This window comes from Toxorhynchites rutilus, chromosome 1, assembly GCF_029784135.1.
Source record: "Toxorhynchites rutilus septentrionalis strain SRP chromosome 1, ASM2978413v1, whole genome shotgun sequence".
Classification (NCBI taxonomy): domain Eukaryota; kingdom Metazoa; phylum Arthropoda; class Insecta; order Diptera; family Culicidae; genus Toxorhynchites; species Toxorhynchites rutilus.
The window spans coordinates 19,869,080-19,889,438 of record NC_073744.1 but is presented as its reverse complement, the minus strand read 5'-3'; the positions used below and the strand labels follow the sequence as shown (position 1 = coordinate 19,889,438).

Genomic DNA, 20,359 nt, shown 5'->3' with positions numbered 1-20,359 from the left:
GGCCTCTTCTTCATGAGTGCTACCTCCAAGCGGTCCAGTTGTTGGCAGTACAGGTCCGAATTGAGCGTTTGGCCATAGGGAAGCAGCTCATAATAGATTATTCCTTGACAATCTCACCAAACACACAGCAGAACCTTCCTGGCCGTTAATGAGGGCTTGGCCACCGTCTGAGCCGCTTCAGCGGGCTTCGACCACGACCGTTTGCGCTTCACGTTGTCGTAAGTGACCCACTTTTCATCGCCAGTCACCATCCGCTTCAGAAACGGGTCGATTTTGTTGCGATTCAGCAGCGATTCACATGCGTCGATACGGTCAAAGATGTTTTTTGCGTCAACGTGTGTGGCACCCATACATCGAGCTTCTTTGTGAATCCAAGCTTCTTCAAATGGTTAATAACGGTTTGATGACTTATCCCCAGCTCTTGGCCGATGCTACGGCTGCTACTATGCCGGTCTTTCTCGGCTAATTCAGCGATTTTGTCACAATTTTCGACGACAGGCCTTCCGGAGCGTGGCGCATCTTCGACGACCTCTACACCAGAACGAAAACGTTGAAACCATCGTTGTGCGGTGGAAATGGAAACTGTATCGGGTCCATAAACTGCACAAATTTTATTGGCAGCTTGAGATGCATTTTTGCCTTTGTCATAGTAGTACTGTGAAATATGTCGGATTTTCTCGTTATTTTGCTCCATATTTGCGACACTATAACTCACGAACGACTTAACCAAACAAAACACTGTCTAGGACTATATTATAGCGCGCAAAAATACCTTTCCAACAAGCTATAGTACGATAGTATACTCGATACAATGAATACAACTAGAACTACGCGCTTACAACGACACCTCGCGGAAATACCGCAGGACTTTTTTGACAGCCTAATATAAGACGATAATTTTTATCCGAGTGATTTAAATATAATAACATGCTATACACTATTATTTGAAAGATTTCATCGGTTGGTTATGTGAATTAATATAGTGGACGGTTTTGCAATTATTGAATCTGACGTCGGAATTCAGATATGGATGTCACAATATTTTTTTTTCAAATTTTTATCTCGAAGCTATTGAGGATGGCGTCCTAAAAATGAAATTTTATTAAGATTCCGAGCGTGAGATCGTCGGTAGGTTTAGTCGTAAGTCCTAGTCGTAGTCCCTAGTCGTAGTCCGCAGTCGTGCCGCAGTCGTAGTTCGTATTTCTCTAATAAGTCCTGGTCCTAGTTAGGTTAAGTTTAAGTTTAGGTACCTTTCAATATAGACCTCATCTTTTACCTACACTGGACGCTCTTAATAGTTCAATTTAATATGTAGTTTTAAGATTAAAAGAATAAGTAATTTATACTTCTGAAAAATTCCATGAGCAATCTCGAAATGTTGATTCCAATCGTTGTTATGTGTTATTGTTTCTCTTTTCCCAGCACCCAGTGACATCTCATTTACCTGTCATTGTGAATATGCCTTGGCCTGTTGTCCAAAGTATGATGTGTTTGGGAGGTGTGTTTAGGCAAGTGTTGCCAACAAATGGGTATTATCTCGAAAATGCGTTTTGGGTCCTTTCAAAAAACTCTTTTCTTTCTTCCTTTTCTTTTTGACTTTAAGAGGGTTTAAACTTCTTTTTTTCTTTGAATTTATTAATTTCCCTCCTACATCTTGTATACATTTTGGCCCATAACTTTTCTCAAACCCTCTTCCGATAAATGAAATTGTGGCTGGATGATAGATAAAATGTTTCTATATCGAATAACTTCGATAACTCTATACGAACAACTTTTTTTGATTTTCAAAATTCTGCATATTTTCCTATATATATATATATATATATATATATATATAGGTGACCGGAATAAATCGCCACAGTAAACAACTGCAACAGAAACAACCGCTTAGAAAAAGTGTAGTAGGCTAGAAATATTTGGCGCGGGAAAAACATCATGTGCCTCACATTTCTATTATAAATTTATTCTCTTGTTCTCGTTTTTCGAAATTTATTCTGAGGACAATGTAATGGGGACGAAGTCCCCATTTGGCGAGGATAAGGAATCGAGGCGGCCCATGCCGCCAAGATGACGCAATCCGAGTCCACCGCCGACCCGCCGTCGGAAGCGGCGGTGTCTCGCACGCAAACCTGGGATCCACTGATTGCCCGGTTAGTTTGAAACATAGGATACGATCCTTTAGCAATGTCCGACCGAGCTCTAGCGAGCGTCGGACGGTATACGTCTGCCCGGGGCGTTACGTTTGCCTGGGGCGATACGTTTGCCCGGTTAATTCTTGTTTTGAAATACAATACCGCGCCACAATATTTATAGCCTACTACACATTTTATAAGCGGTGGTTTCTGTTGCAGTCGTTTTCTGTGGCGATTTATTCCGGGAACCATATATATATATATATATATATATATATATATATATATATATATATATATACCCACGCTAACGTTTCAGTTTATAACTTTTCTCTGTCACGATCAAAAAAAAAAAAAATTAAGTGGAAAGATGAATTATTCAATTCTCTATCTAATGAGCATGATTTTGAAGGTTGTTTCTTGATAAACAATCAATTTATTTCAACTGATATAATTCATTATTCATTAAATCCAGCAAGACGTTGAACAGAAACACAACAAAAACTTTTACCCGCTGAACTTTCATCCGCTAACTTCGCACAAGTCAAAACGTGCGGTCCCAGGCGTCTGTCTTACAGATTTCTTTCCGGTCCTTAATATGTTAATAACGCAATTTTAGGGTGACAGCGGAGGACCACTTCATGTGTACAACAATCAAACCAAACGACACGAAATCGTGGGGGTCGTTTCCTGGGGAAGGGGTTGCGCAGAGAGCAACTATCCCGGGGTGTACGCACGAGTCAATAAGTTCCAACGCTGGATCAAGAACACCATCCGGGATTCCTGCACTTGCAATTAACTACCAACCCACCAATCTTAAGATAAGTAACATCAATTTATTTTCAAATTTATGTCGTGTTTTGTTTGTACAACACTTTCAATAATAATAGTACACAAACTCTTAACAATGTTGTTTCTGTCAAATACTTGGAGTCTTCGAAATACTTTTACAACTATGGACGGAGTGTTGAAGGGTGAAAGCATCTCACATCTCTACTTAATTTAAGGAAGCTAGAAGAGACGAGTGAGAATCACAGATACAATGGTAACAAGTCCAACGGAGGCAATCGCCGGGGCACTGCCCGGAAGGTTTCGGCACTGAACTGGTGAAGGGCTCAAATTTTTGCACAAAGCTGCCCGGAAGTTCTCCAACGATAACTTCTGGTTGTCACTGTCGAAGCTCTGAAATTGGAAACAATTATGGATTAAATGAAAGCAGCAATGGATGAACGACTCGTTGAAATTACCTGTCTGAAGGCGATGGTCGGCACGCTCTTCAGAGGCTGCTGCAATTTGGCGGTTTCATCTCCGTAGTTCTTCAACAGACCACTTCCCTCGGTGTTATTGGCACACTGTTCGATAGTTTCCCAGTTGTGAATCTCAACCATATCGGCGCACACCTTGCCGGGGAACTCGCCAGACTTCAGCTGGGCACGTTCCATCAGACAGTTCACGTACTCCAGAGTCAGCACCTCCTTGGTGTTGTTCGGTTGGAAGGAGTTTCCCTGGATGTGATACAGGGCACATGCGTGCACCTTGTTCCCGTGGCACTCATTCGGGCCGTGATGACACTCGAACAGCACATCCGATCCCTGCGTCCTGTAGCTGGATTTGCCGAACGGAATCAACTTCAGATCCAGGTTGTCCTTGAACTGCTTGGCTACCGGATAGAGCTGCTGGTTGATGAACTTGGCGCTGTCCGGACAGAGGGATTCGTAGTAAACATAGACGGGAACCTGCGAGAGTGAAAGAAAGTCGTTGATCAGTAAATTGTTATGAGATTTCAGTGGTCTATATGGACATTACTGAATATCGACGCCACTGGTGTTCCAGTTTTGAACTGTGGCGTGATTTTTTTTCAGGCTATTCCAAAACAAAACATTGATTAAGCACGTAAGTAAACCCAAATCATATCAGTTGAAACCAGAATCAAGACACGCAACTCGCCGAGCGTCCGCTTATTTTACTGTGCTTCCTAATAGAGCTGATTGCTTTTTAATAACTCATAGCGACCGTCTCAGATTCTGTAAATCTGACATTGGCAGTAGTTTGTTTTCAGTTAGGCTTGCAATTTAGTTGCGTCGCAATTTTTTTTTTAATTCGTTTATTTTTACAGGCTCAGTTACATAAGTTTAAAGGAGCCAAACTCTTAACTATATTTTTACTAGAATTTATTAACATGTTTACTTAGTTCTATGGTTAATAAAATAGGAAACCGATTACTCGCGGTCGACACGAGTTTAGAAGGGTGACACATCTTCATTAGAAAAAGGATGGGATGTGAGGATATTATAACAATGTTCACACTCACACTCACATTCACATTCTCATTCACACTTACACATCCCAGTCAATTCTTAAAACTATCCTTACATCTAAAATGTATTTACAACGTCGCATTTTTAGAGAGAATCATTTTCATTGGAAACCCCTTTACAACTTTTTATCCCGATGTTTGTCATTTTTATTTGTACCGTATTTTGAATACAGAGAAAATCATATTCCTCTATCAATATTCTTAATATTTTTCTTGAAATGAACTTCTGATTGAAACATGGATTTAAATTTTGCTCAGTGTATTCGCAGATAAAAGATTTGTCTGCCAATTGTCTATTCATGGAGAATAATTGAAAAGTTCTTGTGATTTCGCTGGTGAACATTACGATAAATTATTTGAGCATGGTAACACGATATTCCTCACACTTGGACTTTCTATCGAGAGGATTCTTAGTATTTTTGATGTTTTAGCTTTCTATTTTCTTCCACAAGAAAAATGTCTTGTTGTACTACGCAACATATTTGAAATCCCATGTCTGGAACTCTAGTTATTTTTTACCAGAAATTGTTCACCTTTCAAAACTTTATAGCTTTGGATTAGTGTTTTAACTGAAGTTGCTGTTAGTTTGGATTATTTTATAACAATTGTACAACATAAAAGAGAAGAAGTATTTTGACTAATGAGATGCAAACTGCTCCTAAAAATTAGGTGATTTAGGTGATTTACAAGAGGCTAAATTTATCAAAACTGTGGAAAATGGAAATGTGGAAACACAACAAGGCGGTATAATAAGGTGGAACGTTATGTCAGAATTGCTGTTCAGCCATTACTTGAGTTCGAATTGACAGCGGCCAAATGAACGGCTAGAGTTTCCGAGAAAAAGGATAACAAATGGCATGCAATCGAGGAGTGCATACCGCTATGTATTTGCATGTTTACGCTGTTGGTATCATTGTTGTGTTTCGGTGACTGCTGCAAGTTATTGTCTTCGTTGCTGTTTTACGGGACTTGAGGGTTGTTGCAGTTGCTGCTGGGATTGGTAATTCAGCGATTGTGGGAGCTGTGCTAGTGGGTATATGAAACCGGCGGGCTTGTACCGTACTGCTCTTAGTTCCATTCGCTTTGATCACTTTAGTCGTTGACGACCCATTACGATTGAGTGAGCGCAGCGGTACGCTGTGGATATCCAGGCATGTCGTTTCCCGGCGACTGCTGCTTCAGCTAGAGACTCAAATGATCGTGCGGGTTGTGAGACACAATAGCTAGTTCGATTGAAACCGGCCCAGCGTAGGTACTAGGAAAACGCTATGTTGCATACAAATTATACCTGATTTGTTTATAAACAAAAATAGTCGCTGTCATTTTTCATCCCCTCTCGCATCTTCCATGCCTAATCCTCAGACTGTCGAAAACGAACCACCTGGCAATTCCAGCTCCTTGAAACACAATAGAACAATTGGTTTATATTAAAGCAAATTCTCGAATGGTCAGAAATTCAAAGAACCATTAGCAAAAACAACTTCGTGTTCAGATAGAGAGAATATTTGGTTTGATGAGTGACAATGATTGAAAAAATCCGTGCCAGTTGCAAACCATTAGGAGCAAATATTTTCAGAAATAGAAAACAAATTTCTAGGGCATCATGAATCATCCATGAAGCTCGTTGATTATAATTTCTGTCTGACTAATAGTACCGCATCAGTTGAAAGTATTTTTTTTTTCTACGATGATAACGATAATGATCTACGAATTCAACGATGTGGATAACAGAAAAGTTACAGCTCAATGTTGAAACCATTAAAGCTATGATAATTGTCCAACAGAACTTTGATATGCAATGTAACAAATTTTATGATCAAATTTCCAAAGATCATAATCTCCCTCGCAAACTCACTTCATCATCTAAATATTCCTTCGTTGTAGAACGTTATAGATGTCTGAATGTTTGGTTTTATTCTTGGCATTTTCACTGAAATGATACACCCGCGCGCGAGTTTCATGTCTAAACTGAGGAAACAGCCATCACCATCAAAGAGAAACCATGCGCTTTTCCCTTTCACCGGCGAATATAGAAAGAGCCAGTGTGTGCTAGTTGGGAGAAACCTTGGTGCGAGTGAGTCACACTCTCTTCCACTCTCTTTACTCTTGCCATACTGAGGAGTACGTTGAAGAGTACACTGAACAGTAAACTGAAGAGTGCAATCTCATTCGACATATAATTCACACGCATGTTTCACCTCGGTTCACTTTTTTTTTCAGCGAACCACAGCGCTAAGTCAATTGAAAGCCTGTTCTTTGTTCTTTCACCTGTGCGCATTTGCCAGAGCTTATTTACCAGTGTCGCAAGGACGTCAAAATTTGGATTTTTTTTTAGAAACCCGAAAAATCACCTAAACACATGGGATTACAAAAAAAAACGGGGTTTCAAAAAAAATTATGGTAAATGTCTCAAAAATGCATAAAATGTCGAGATTTACTGTTATCTCAAAAAAATTGTTGGCCCAAAATTGACTTTTTGGCACTTGATCCGTCTGAAAAGTCGATTTTTGACAACAGTACAAATATAAGTAGACCCAGGTTCTTGGGGCACACCGAACGTGATGTAAAAAGGGGCCTACTCAGCAAACATTAAATCGTACGAATAGTTGAAGGCGATATACATACATCCAAGACACATTTTATTTTATTTTATGATGCGATATACGTATACAACACATTTTATGCGCATATAAATCCGTATATAACGATATACGATGCTTCTTACACTGATATGTGATTTGACCAGACAATACCAAATAAAAGATAATACTGCATATCGCGAAACTAGGATTATGGTTATACCGATGTACGACTTAATTTATCGATGGAAAATCGTGTTTTTATATTTTATGCATCCTTTGAATTCCTGAATTGAATTTGAATGCATTTTATACTATTGTAATTTGATACGAATTCATATACGACCTAGCATGTGCAAAAGTTATACGATTTAATGTTTGCTGGGTAGTTTGCCCCAAGGCGTTGTACTATAGGTGGACCGCAATGTCAAAATTGCTGTTCGGCCATTGCTCGTGAAAAAACAAATATGTTTACAAAACGAATCGTATCTTTTGGTGACAAATGCATTCGTTGGCAAAATAGTTGCTCGCGCTTTACTGTCGAATCATAACAGTGCAGGATGTTTTTAGTATTTTTTTTCGCTTCCAGCTGCGCAATCAATGCCTTTCTTTCAAAAAGTACTTCTGCTTGGCTACCATCGGCGGGGAAAAGAGTACTATCAGCTTACGGCGATGGTGACAAGAAATAACACTGTGGCTCCACTGATTTCGCTCAGGGAGGAGGAGAATACTGTGCATATACCGGGAAGGAGATTACCAGATCCAGAAGATACGGAAAGGGCCGTTACAAGTTAGAAGATACGGAAAGGGCCGTTACAAGCATAAGGAGGTTGTGCACAATTTTTCGCGAATATATATTTGCTTATTTCTTCCTTCAGTTATTTTCATCAGCGAGTTGATATGAAACCATAACCACACATCCAAACAAAAAGTAAATAATTCTGAAAGTTACGTCTCGCTTCTCGTCTCACGTCATGTCCTGAAAGTGTCAATAACGAAACACCTATCGTACAGCACCTTGGTTTGCCCCATCAATGCGCACGTAAGCACGACGGTCGGTAAGGTAGGAAAATCTAGCGAGGCAACCAAGATAAACAATCAAGTTTATTGTAGTGGAACGTTTTCTTACGGGTCCATGCTGGTGCTCGGAAATGATCCGATGCACGTGCAGATAAAGCGAATCGTGGATAAGACTTTCGAAGGATCTCAAAATAGAGATGCCACGGTAGTTTTCGACGCCATGTATACTGCCAGTTTTGTCCATAAGTGTGAAAGCAGCAGTTTTCCGAAAACTTGGGAAAATACCCTCCTTAATGGAACGGTTGAAGACGGTAGTGGGAACGGTAGGCGAGTCGGCAAAGTTCTTGGTCGAAATTTCTATGTTTTATTTCAATGTTTCAATCTGACGAAATAAAGAAAAGAAATCGTGTTGCAACGTGGAATTAGCAGCAGATGGAATAGAACATGAGACGCATCGTTTGAACGAACAGAGAGTCAGTTTTGCACTTATAAGAACATGATGAGTAAAGAACCGATGAGCGATGCTTCGTACCTTTCAAAACTTTCTAAATGATACGAACTGTTGTCACAACATTGGCGAGTTGACCACTCCGAATGCTGAAGTGTTTTTTTTTTGGTCGATTACTCGCATTTCATCTATGGATTAGACTATTATTTGGGCAGAGAATATGTCATGTGCTGATGCTAAACTTTCCACCACTGCCACCAAACGATTTTAGCCGATAAATCTACGATCTCCACTAACCAAACACCAAACAAAGAAATTGCGGCGCCACCAAGTGCTGGCAGGAGTCACGTTAAAAGTTCGAAGTGCCAGTTTTCCGTTTTGATAGCGTGGAACAAACTTAATATATGCGAGAACATATGGTTCAACAGGTATTTTATCGCGTGTTGATTGTTCGAGGCCATGTTATGGAGCGCTGTAAAGGCGTAATGATAAAAGAAAGTGGAGCATTTGCTGGTGATATGTTACGAAACGCACGTGACATGCTTCGAATTGCAAGTTGTGAAAAAATCACGCATGAAGAACAATTAATTTTAGGACCATCAAAAAAACAAAAGGTGCAAATCGTAGAACCGTAATGTACACATCATATTTGCCCCACAGAATTATAAATTCACAATATGCAAATCACACTCCACATCACATGACACAAGACGTCGTCGGTGGGTGAACCTTGTAATCAAACGCTAGCCTTTTAGGAAAACAATTTGTACAGTCACACTCACAAAGCTACATTATCACTGATGTTTTCTCTAGCAATGCATCTGAGTAGCTCGATGAAACGTTCAATAAATTCCAACAGTCAGCGCGGATAATGACTGTTGCCGCCATTTCTTGGGCATCCGACTTCTCCGAGGTAACCATATCCGCCACTTTCTAACTTGGAGCGGAGCGAACGTCAACGTTTTTTTCCCCCGTGGTTGCCCTTTTTGAACCGGGTTGGTCAATGAGATGTGGCAACCATTCCCATAATTGTATCCAAAATGGTAAATCAGCGTGGTATGAACGTGAATTTCCAGGTGCGAAGCGATCAAGCGAGGCTGGGCCTAGGAAGTAAAAGCATTTCACTTTTGTTTGTTGTTTTTATTTTCTACTAGCGGGGCGCGCTGGCTTAATGATGTAATGCGGTCTCAGCGATCTCAGTTGGAAGTGTTTATCGGAGGTGGTTTTTGCGTCTCGTGGTTTTTTTTTCTCAGGATAGATCAAGGTGTCGGTTATGTGAGCAATTAGCGCTCTAAACGGACTGTAATACGATCTGGGAACTTTGCGTGCCGCATTTAAGCAACAACGATCATCAGGGTTCAATAGGAAAGACGATAGTCTTTCAATTTTCCCACCTACTCGATACGGGATATTTTGAAAAGTATTGTTTAGACTGGAATTGAATGAGATTTATAAATGTCAGTGGTTCAAGTATCGATAATTAGATTTTTTCTTTTTTTTCCGAAGTGCGCGTTCAAGTTATTCTTTTATCGAGATAATTTAAACACAGACTTATCAAATGCAAACTCCAACCGGCTGTATAAACTGCAAGCAATGCTAATAAACTCGTTACTCTGGCGGCCTCTGCGAACGCTTAATGTCTTCCCGTCATTGTATCGTATTTGTATTTGATAGCAGCATACACTTGCAGAATAATGATGAGCTACGCAAATCTCCGAAATGCAGTTACAGAAAAAAACACCTTCACTCGGCTGGCCACATGACAACGCACTTGGCCTCTTTAAAAGTCTGTCCGCCGCCTTCTGATGAGTCATTCATCTTTGAATACTGTTCCCAAGTAAATGGAGTCTTTTTCTGTCTGAATTTAGTATTTGGGAATCTTTAGAAAAAGATCGATCTTTATGGATCGATTTTCTAAACGGTTCAGGGATCGATTCACTAATTAAATCGGTACAAAAGAATCGGTCTTCGCTGAATCGATCTTTGAAAAATCGAATGCCTTTTTTCCAATTTATTTACTTGTTCTATATAAATATTGTCTTTTCTTTAAACATGAAATTAACATTTTATATTCCTATTCAAACATCATCATCAAGGCATTTCAGTTTGATTCTCAGAATGAAGTTCACAAAAAAAACAGAAAAGCCCAAAAAAAAAGTATCATGCAGAGCATTCATCTTGAACCGTCATGGAATTATTTAATTAAATAAATTAATTGAAATTATTTATCGATACACCAATCATTAGAAATTCAACAACTTAATACGTTTGATGATACGTACGCCTTGCATTTAGTCGAAATATTGGTAATAGTCCCAGTTCTAGTAAAGAACGCTTTAGTTGGATCTGATGTCAACATCCCATTTCGTCACATGTCACATTTCGTGAATATGATGGTATAAATATAATTTGTGACCACTTGTTTTGTAATAACCAAACTTACAAAACTGCTTCTCCTAAATTTACGACCTCTAATTCGATAACCTTGACAGGGATCCAATGATTATGAAATTTGTCGAGTGGTTTTTGGTGAACATTGATTCACTGAAAAACAAACGGCCTGGCCGGGTAAGGGAATAAAAAGTGCCCCCAAACCAAATCACCAGCTGTATGGCAAATATTGTATAGAATATCAAATAAGAAATTTTTGCGGTTTCTTTGAACCCCTATGTGGTTTAATATAGGGTCTATGGTGAAAAACGTACTTTTTCGTTTATTTCACGCCATCCTCAAAAGCGTCGAGATAAACATTTGGAAAAAAATACTGAATGTGTATCTGACTACGGTGTATCAAGAAAAATAATCAAAAAAAATTTATTAAAAATTTAAGTAGTACAGGTCGGACTCGATTGTATACAGACTCGATTATATGTGATTCGATTATATACAATTTTGGCTGGATATATTTTTTTTATATTTCAAATATGACTTATTTCAAGGAGAAAAGTAACCTTTCAACGTTAAGGGGAAATTTAAGTGGCTATTAAATGTACAGTGGGGTAAAAATCGTGATTTTTGAAGATTTTGCTTGAATTTTCACCAGAAATTGTTTATATCGATATTGCAGCCAAATTAAGAAGGATAGAAGTGTGCTCCCGTGGCCGAGTGGTTAGCGTCATAACTAATATGCCGGGTGTTCGGGTTCGATTCCCGTTCTGGTCGGGGGAATTTTTCGTCAAAGAAATTTCCTCCGACTTGCACTGTGATCACGCGTATTCTAGAGCTTGCCACTCAGAATGCATTCAAGGCGTGTTATTTGGCATAGAAATCTCAACTAAGTACTAATAAAAATGACGCAAGTAATACTACGTTGAGACGGCGAAGTTCCTCTAGGAACGTTAGTGCCATTGAAGAAGAAGAAGTTGGGTGACAAAGAACAAATTGTAGAGCGGTTAGAGCGCTTCAATTTAATTGATAGAAACAATCTAGTTTAATATGAATTTTTAGGATGAAATTAATAATAACACATTACAAATTGTTAACTTTAAGTTTTTCACTTCCAAAATGCTATTAAAATCCACTTATTTAGATGTTCCACTACTATACTCTGTACTAAATTTTCTCATCTTTCAATTGCAAGTAGAGTCTGTTTGAGGCAACAGAGTGCGAAACAAAAAGAAAGTTCTTTAACTAAGTCATTGTTGAAATTCGAACATTTGCGTAGAAAGATTTTTTCATCAAAAATGATCATGTATCACCTCCTGAGAGAATCTGGGTAAATTTATTTTTTTCATTTGAGAAAGGTGTTTTCTGACTTTAAGGGGATGAATCAAAAATCAAATTCCTCTTTAGCGCATTTTGACTCGATTATATACAGGATTCGATTATAAACAGTGAAAAAAAATAAGAAACTCTAAAATCGAGTCCGCGCTGTAAAAAAATATTGAAATTTTGAAAAAAAAAATTGGATTTAGAAATTCAGTATTGCTCTAATTCATATTCAAATGTGTTTCCACGGCTTTTCTGGATATGATTTTTTTCAGATTTTTTTCAGTGTTGCGCGGTACAATAATATTTTTTTTATATATTTCCAAAGGATCTGGCTTGGTAAGGGAGTAAAAATCGCCCCCAAACCAAATCACCAGCCGTATGAAAAATATTGTATAGGGTGCTAAATAGAACATTTTGGCAGTAGTACCATATATTTGAGTCCTTATATGGGACACCATAGGATCTATGGTGAAACATGCAACTTTTCGTTTTTTTCACGCCATTCTCAATAGCTTTGAGACAAAAATTAGAAAAAATACTGAAAGTACATCTTACTAAGGTGTTTCGATAAATATCTTCAAACAATTTTTCATCAAAAATCTCATAAAAAGAATTAAATACACACTACAAAATAATATTTTTATATATTTTCTAGCATTTCGAAATTTTGAAAAAATTAATTACTTTGAGACCCACTTCTGCTCTAATTTTTATTTAAATGTGTTCGTATGTGTCTTTTTTCCTACATGTGGCGTAGTTTTTTCCTGAATATTTTTTTTCGTAATGCAAGGAAATGTGTATATTTTTTTTGTACCGCGAAAAACACTCTAAAAATTCTGATAACACATATACATAGAATAGACGTAGAAAAAAATTTGAATACAAACTAGAGTAGTACTGAATCTCAAAACAAAAAAAAATAATTTAAAATAAAATAAAAATTAATTAATTTTTTTTAGTATTTGATTATTTGATGAAAAAATTGCTTGAAAATATTGACCGATACACCTTAGTAAGATGTGCTTTCAGTATTTTTTCATATTTTTCATATTAGATCCTATGTTGTACCATATAAGAACTCAAATGTATGGTACCACTGTCGAAATTTCATATTTAGTACCCTATACAATACATTCCATACAGCTGGTGATTTGGTTCGGGGGCACTTTTCACTCCCCTACCCGGCCAGGCCCTTTACAATATTTTTTTTTACGATCAAAATGATCGGAAAAATAATAAAGAAAAAATAGATTTTCACGATTTTTTTTTTTTTGAGTAGGAAGAATCGATCGAAAAATCAAAAATCGGAGAGAAAAGGATCGATCTTCTAAACATCGATCTAAGTTCGCCCAATCCTATTCATTATCACTAATTTGACATCCTCGAAAGTTATTCAAATGATTATAATATTTGTCAAGTGGTGAGATTAAAATCGATGTACATTAAAAAAACCTCTAGGATCGAAAAAATCGAAAGCAAAAGATCGATCTTTGCGTTGTTTTCGGATACAATGAATCGATTCAAAAAATCGGAAATCGAAATGGAAAAGATCGATCTTTTGAAAATCGGTCCAAGATCGCCCAATCCTAGTCTGAATCAATTGAAACTGAGGAATAATTTGGGTTTCGTACGTCATTTAAAAACAGTGGCAGCATGCAAATGAGGCAAACTTAACATATTTGATGCCAATGCTTATCCTGAGTACCTACACCCAAACTAGAGTTAGCTGAAAACATTTCATCTTTGGCAGAAATGATGCTATTTCGTGTGCTGGAGGGTAAAATGCGCAAATAATGAGCTGTTTTAAAAGCTTAAAAATGGTTTGTATGTATGCGAGCAGACATCTCTTTCTGTTTTCTTTTCTCATTTCTTTTGGGATTGTGCAAAAAAGTTATAGGAGGTTGTGTCCAAGACACGACTGCATTGTTGACGTAGAACTACGCTGTAGTTTAATTCAAAACGCTTGTTTATAACTGCGGATATTATTTTATAATGCTACGATAATTTTGAAATAACTATTCTGCCAGTTTGGTCGCCCTGAAATATTCTTTTCTTGTATAATCATTTGACGATTATTGTCTAATGATCCATTCTTGTCCTCGAAGAACAATACATGCTCGAGATAAGCGCAGTTATCATCCTTAGTGAAGAAAATTTTGCTACTGGCAAGCGAAACCAAATCGCATACAAAATTCCAGAACGACATTTACTTTCTTGATGACTAAATAATCGAAAAAAAACTCTTCCTGTTAATCTCAACAACCTCGAAAAGAGTATCACTGCTTCATTATGATCAAGATTAACGCAAATGCAATCCTATTTGAAGGGAGTTTTGCAACTAGCACGTGAACCCAAATAAATTTATATTATTATAACTTATTATTCCCAAATAATTTCCTGTGGTGCAAAACCTTAACAGCGTCAGTTCAATGCATTGATACTATGTCAAATGCACCAACGACGCCTTTACGATGACGGAAAACAAACAATGTCAACTGCTTGGAAAAAGGCTGAATATTTGCCTCAGCAGATATTCATTACTAATACCCTAGCGCAAATATTTCCCTCTCGCTATCTCCCCTCCTTGTCACCACGTTCGGATTGACATGTTCACCCGCAACAGCACAATACGTTAACACGTACGCACGTACACACACAAATATCCATATATCGATGGCTTGAAGCAATTAAATATGCACACACTTATCTCCGTTTTGCGCTATTCTCAACAAAAGCCCTTTTTGTGATAATTTTCGGTCTAGACCAGCTCAGCTGTCATCCTTTGTGGAGAGAGTTTTGCTACCGTCATACGAAGCTTGATTATTCCCCACAAACTTGTCTCTAACGTCTATAACCTTCAAAAAGGCACTTGGAAAACTTTACATTTTCCTCATATTACTCCTCCACTCCGCAACGATGCTGTTCAGTCGGTGTCCTCACGAAGAATGAAAGTTTGCCTCAGCGAGATCCACTGTTTATACTATAGGCAAATATTCCCCTTCGTGCTTCTTCTTTTCCTTTGTTCACGGAGACTTTAAGTCTTACGATTTCCCCTTCGTTGCTCGACGATAAGTTGCTCGTTATTGACAGCTCTGTTCGGGAAAGCTCACAAATGGACAGAACAAAAGTATGGGAAAATGGAAACACTTATAGTTTTCATGAATTTTAACCATTTACACACCATTGGATTGTTATGTATAGCATATCAAACTAATCTTAGGGAATTTCCGAGTCGTTTGGTATGTAAATCGCCAAAATCCGTTCGCGGCATAAATAATTATTAACGTTAACTTTATTTCATAAAAACGTGACCTGTTTTCTGATTTGGCACCCTTAATGAAAGACGTAGTTCTACGTCAAAAAAAGTCCATACGACGTCAATGGGGATCGAACCAAGGCCGGCTGGAACGCAAAGCTATTTCACACGACCACGCTATCCATATAGTTTCAGCATTGGAATTACGGATGCTCGTGGACTCGTGGAAAAAATATGTTCGATCATATGGAAAAACCGGAGCTGTCCCATCGCACTGCGATAAAAATGCTCTGTAATTTCACCGTCTCTAGGATGTCAAATACACTTTGTCCAACTTCTATAGGACCAGGTGAAAAGCATGTACTGAAATCCTCTCTCCTACCCTTTTTGCGTACATATCATCGCAAAAATAACATTTTCCAGCAAGAAATGCCGCTATTCATCTAGTTGATTTGTGCCATTGTAAACAAACAACTTCACTTTACTTCTTTGTTTTTAAGAGGCTTTAAACTTTGCAGTTCATTCGACTCTATAAACAAACAACTCTTCAATTTATATTCTAGTGTATTGGTAATGGTGACTACCATACACTGCATGATTTTCATATGCGTGTGTGCAAGCGCTGAGCGTAAACAGATGATTTTGTATTTTTCAAGTGTCAAATTTGTATAAGACCAGTTACATTTTCCGTTGTTTTAGAGCCCCCGCATACTACAGACTTTCTGTCAACCAACAGTTTGGTCGGGTCGGGCTTCTGGTGCAAAAACCGACCCAACTGAATCGGCGTAATGTGCGCACATGCATACCTCCCCGTACAGATTAAGAAGCCGACCAAACTATCGGCCGAAAAATCAGTCTGCAGTCTGCGGGGGCTCTTAGATGTTTTGATCAATAAATCTAGAGAATGCCGAAGTGAAAAGTGCTCACTGAGAGAGAAAAATGACAAATCGAAGCAATTCACCAAGAAAATGTTGAAATCTGAGAAATTGTTCGTCATGTTAGGCTCAATTATTTGACGAATCCTCAAGAATACGGTAAGAAGGAGAGAGCTCCACGTGAATCGAAGCTCTCTGAAATTATCATATTTAAGCACAATAAATAGACAAACAACTCTTTTGAACGAAATTGACGTTAAATATACTTTATTCAAAGCATTCAACAATGTATGAATGTATCTTGTTGAAACTGTTTGTGTTGCAACGAAATAGAATCAGGATGGTCTTATAGAAGTTGGACGGAGTGTGTGTAGTAAAGCCATAAAGTGTATTGGATGATGAAAGCATTTCATGAAGCATGCTGCGACTGAGAAGCACAAAAGCGACTGCCGTGATCACGAATGTTCTCGGAGATGGTCGACACGAGGAGCCCATTAGTCATTTGCGAAGCAATCCATTCAGTTTGATTGCCGACGAATCGGCGGATCTGTCGAACAAAAAGTCACTAGCCTTAGTTGCCAGAACTAGCTATTGGAAGGATGGTATACTGTTCGAGTATGATTGTTTTCATGGCCTTGTACAGGTTACCGAAACGGATTGGAGAACATTGTATGACGAGATGGTTTCGTTGTTCAAGAGGGACAAAATTGCATACCAAATATATTTCGTTGGCTACGGGGCTGATGGAGCAATGAACATGACTTCACCAGGCAACCTCACCTGGCGCTTTGCTTAAAAGAGATTGTCCATCGCTTTTCATTATGAAGCGTATTTGCTACAGTTTAGCCTTATGCTCTTTGTATTCCAGATAAAATTGAGCAAATCAATAGCTACCATAGCTGCAGTTCCTTGCGGACTAGAAGACTAGGACTAGGATATCATCACACGATTCAGGAAATTCTTGAATCAGAACCCTTGAAAATGCTGCATCCATACGCGACTAGATGGCTTTCACTGGAAGCAATGGTGCAAAGAGTGCTTGACATGAATCACTCCAAAGTGATTCAAAACATGAACAAGCTGTTTCAAAGTAAGAGTCCGGAGCTACCGATTCTTCACTCAGCCATTTCACGACTTTCCCGCACGGTATTGGATAATTTGTTTGAAAATAAGTTCATGCAAACGCTGAAAGATCTGAATAAAGTTGCGTTTGATCAACAAAATTACGAGAGCTTGGAAAACAACGGCTGAACTACTCATTAGGGAGTACGTAAACGATGGAAAAATATCTGTTGATCGGCTCAACGAATGTAAGGCGGATATGATAAATCTGACCATGCTGAAACCGCCCAATGTCATCAGAAAAAAATATCAAACCATTCTACCGCTTACTGAAAATTTTCCTAATCTGGTTCCCAGGGAAATTAATGAGGAATTAAAGAGAACTGCGCAATGTTCATTTTTCAGACTATTCTCCGGATGAACGAACTAATGTACCGTTTTGTTTCATATTCCGAACAGTCTCAAATTCCGAACACTTCATTTTTAAATGCAAATTTACTAAACTTTTATGTTATAAATAGTTGAATAATGAAAACCCAGACATTCCTTGAGGTATAGGCTTCATTTTGACATCATTAACAGGTATCGATACAGCCTATAATTTATAATATTAGATATTTGCAAAAAAGTGACAGTCAAAACCAATGATAAAATGTTTGCGTTAGCAAATTCTACAAAAAACAAGCATCGTTAATTTTTCAGTTTTTGTAGTTTTTTCAACTATTTTGTTTGTTGTTTTCATGTTAAGTGCTAGGAATGGTAAGAATCTACAATAAATAAATGAAATAAAATGATATTTTATGCAGAAATCTTCATTAAAATTAGTGTTCGGAATTTGAATCAAGTTTCTACGCATGATTAAAATTGCGAACACTTCATTTTCAAATGAACTTTAATGTTAAAAATAATTTAATATTCAAAACCCTGAATTTGTTTGGATTATAGGCTTCATTTTAACATCATTTACAGGTATCGATACCGATATAGCGCCCTTGGTCCCGAAACCATGGAAACCATAAGAAACAAATACCAATACCAAATATCAATAATTACAAAAGCAAAATCCATTTTGCTTCCGGTGTGCCTATATTGTTTTTATTGCGAGCATAACATTTTTCCAAAAAAGACTAGCTAATTGACTTTGATTTGATATATTGACCATATGAATCGGTCCATTAGTTTGAAAGTTAAATAAAAAAAAATGCATTTTTGCTGTTCGGAATATGAGTCAGTGACAAAAATGGTGTTTGGTATTAGAGACAAAAGTGGTTAAACATATTTTTAATTTTTCACCAAGAATATGTATTTGTAAATCAATGTTATTGTAGTCAAATGAAAAAGGAGGCTCTATTGTATCCAAAAATCGAATTAATTTCGCGAAAGAGTATCATTTTGAGTAATGACACACTGTTTGATGACCATCAAAGCTCAAGTGTTGGGAATATGAGACAAAACGGTAGTCATGTTTTGGGGTAAAGTTATAGCCACAGCAACCCGTGGTGGTTAAATGGCATTCCTGCAATCAAGACATGTCTGCAACCATCAAATCTAAGTATAATGCGTCGATATATGATAAGATGAAATAACTGTTAAACCATGTTTTTCACATTAGACGTAAAAATGTTGATTGATTGATTGTGTTGAATTATAGAGACTTTAAACTGTTACAGTTCTAGTCCTGAGAAGGGCTCTTGTGGACAAACTCAATTCAATCTCCTTCTTCACCTGCCTGAAGAAAGACACTTCATTGTCATTGCTCTTTAGAAAAATTGTGTCATCAAAATTGTGAAAAAACATCAAACGACGTTCTCGTGAAAATGTTCAATAAAACTCGCAAATAAATAGAAAAATTTCAGTTCGTTGTAAGTGGAAGGATTAAAATTCGTACCATACTCAATTTAGAATGGTTACAGTGTAATCAATCAGAAGCTTTTATAATCAAATTAAATCTTTTAGATAGGTTGCGCGAACAGCAGCTTCGATTTCTAAGTCCAATTTACTTTTTAGCTACGTATTCTTGTACATTTAAACAAACACTTAAGCTTAAGAAAAATTATGCGATGGACATGGAGAGGATATGTTGACAGATCGTCAGTGCCAAAACTGGTTTGCACATTTTGACCCAATAAATTTAATCTTCAAACAAATGCACCAAGTTCTGGGAGACCAGTTGAAGCTGACAAAAGCGAGACGAGAATAAATTGATCGATTTTGATCTTTTTTTTTCTTGAACAAAAAATACTTCTCGAAAGAACTCGTAGAAGCAATGAGTCATAATCAAATATAACCAATCGAGCATGACAAACATTTTGAGAAGATGATGTTCGATGCAAGATATTTCATCTAATCCAGAGGGGCACCTTCTTAGGCTAATACCTGTGTGCGTTCTTTACCATAGTAATTATTATTACAGTGGTAACAATTTCCATTCTATTCTATTCCTCTGCAATGATCATGCAAAGCCACTGACTGACTGCCCACAGAAGCACAACCTCGGGTACAAGCACACTGACTCACAAGCTGACTGTTAGATCAACCGCTAATTGTGTTCACATTCTCGACATTTGCGCCGGTGTGCCTATATTGTGTTGCGTAGCAATGTGAAGGAGGAAAATTCCATCAACATTTGGCTTCTTTTCTGAAAAACAAAACAATCTCTCTCGGCCACACCTTGCCGTGAACAACTCGTAAACCGAATAAACCATTAACTACCACGGGGTCATCAAACTTACCTTCGATTGTGCGTGGCTAAAAGCCACAAACAGAGAAACCAGCAGAATATACTTCAACATCTCGCTCCCAAAACACCTTCGTTGTTCTTAGTTTTTAAACAGAATAACACTTTCGTTCCAGAATAGCACCTCGAAAAATACCCAAAATAAAGCTGAGGTTCACTTCACTAATATTTAAATAGCGTGTAGACCGCTGGAAACGTCGCGACTGACTGAACCGTTTCATG

General features: G+C 37.8%; 2 protein-coding genes across 2 annotated transcripts in view; one reads left to right on the top strand and one right to left on the bottom strand.

Annotated features, from left to right (window-relative positions):
- Positions 1-3,311, top strand: part of LOC129762342 (trypsin-like) — a 12,679-nt gene extending 9,368 nt beyond the window's left edge. Inside the window, exon 4 of the mRNA XM_055760540.1 lies at positions 2,752-3,311. Coding sequence (XP_055616515.1) covers positions 2,752-2,931 — 180 coding nt within the window. The 3' untranslated portion in view covers positions 2,932-3,311. The remainder of the gene's footprint in view (positions 1-2,751) is intronic.
- Positions 2,949-20,359, bottom strand: LOC129762343 (GILT-like protein 1). Its single transcript, XM_055760542.1, has 3 exons — positions 20,133-20,359; positions 3,380-3,868; positions 2,949-3,314 (listed from the first exon to the last, which is right to left on the bottom strand). Exons 1-3 carry the CDS (start codon positions 20,190-20,192, stop codon positions 3,144-3,146), a joined length of 720 nt encoding a protein of 239 aa, XP_055616517.1. The 5' UTR covers positions 20,193-20,359; the 3' UTR covers positions 2,949-3,143.

Coding starts and splice junctions, on each gene's coding strand:
- LOC129762343 (XM_055760542.1), bottom strand. CDS start 20,192: ATGTTGAAGTATATTCTGCTGGTTTCTCTGTTTGTGGCTTTTAGCCAC. Junction 3,869..20,132: donor TTAGCCACGCACAATCGAAG/GTAAGTTTGATG, acceptor TCACTCTCGCAG/GTTCCCGTCTATGTTTACTA. Junction 3,315..3,379: donor CGACCATCGCCTTCAGACAG/GTAATTTCAACG, acceptor TTCCAATTTCAG/AGCTTCGACAGTGACAACCA.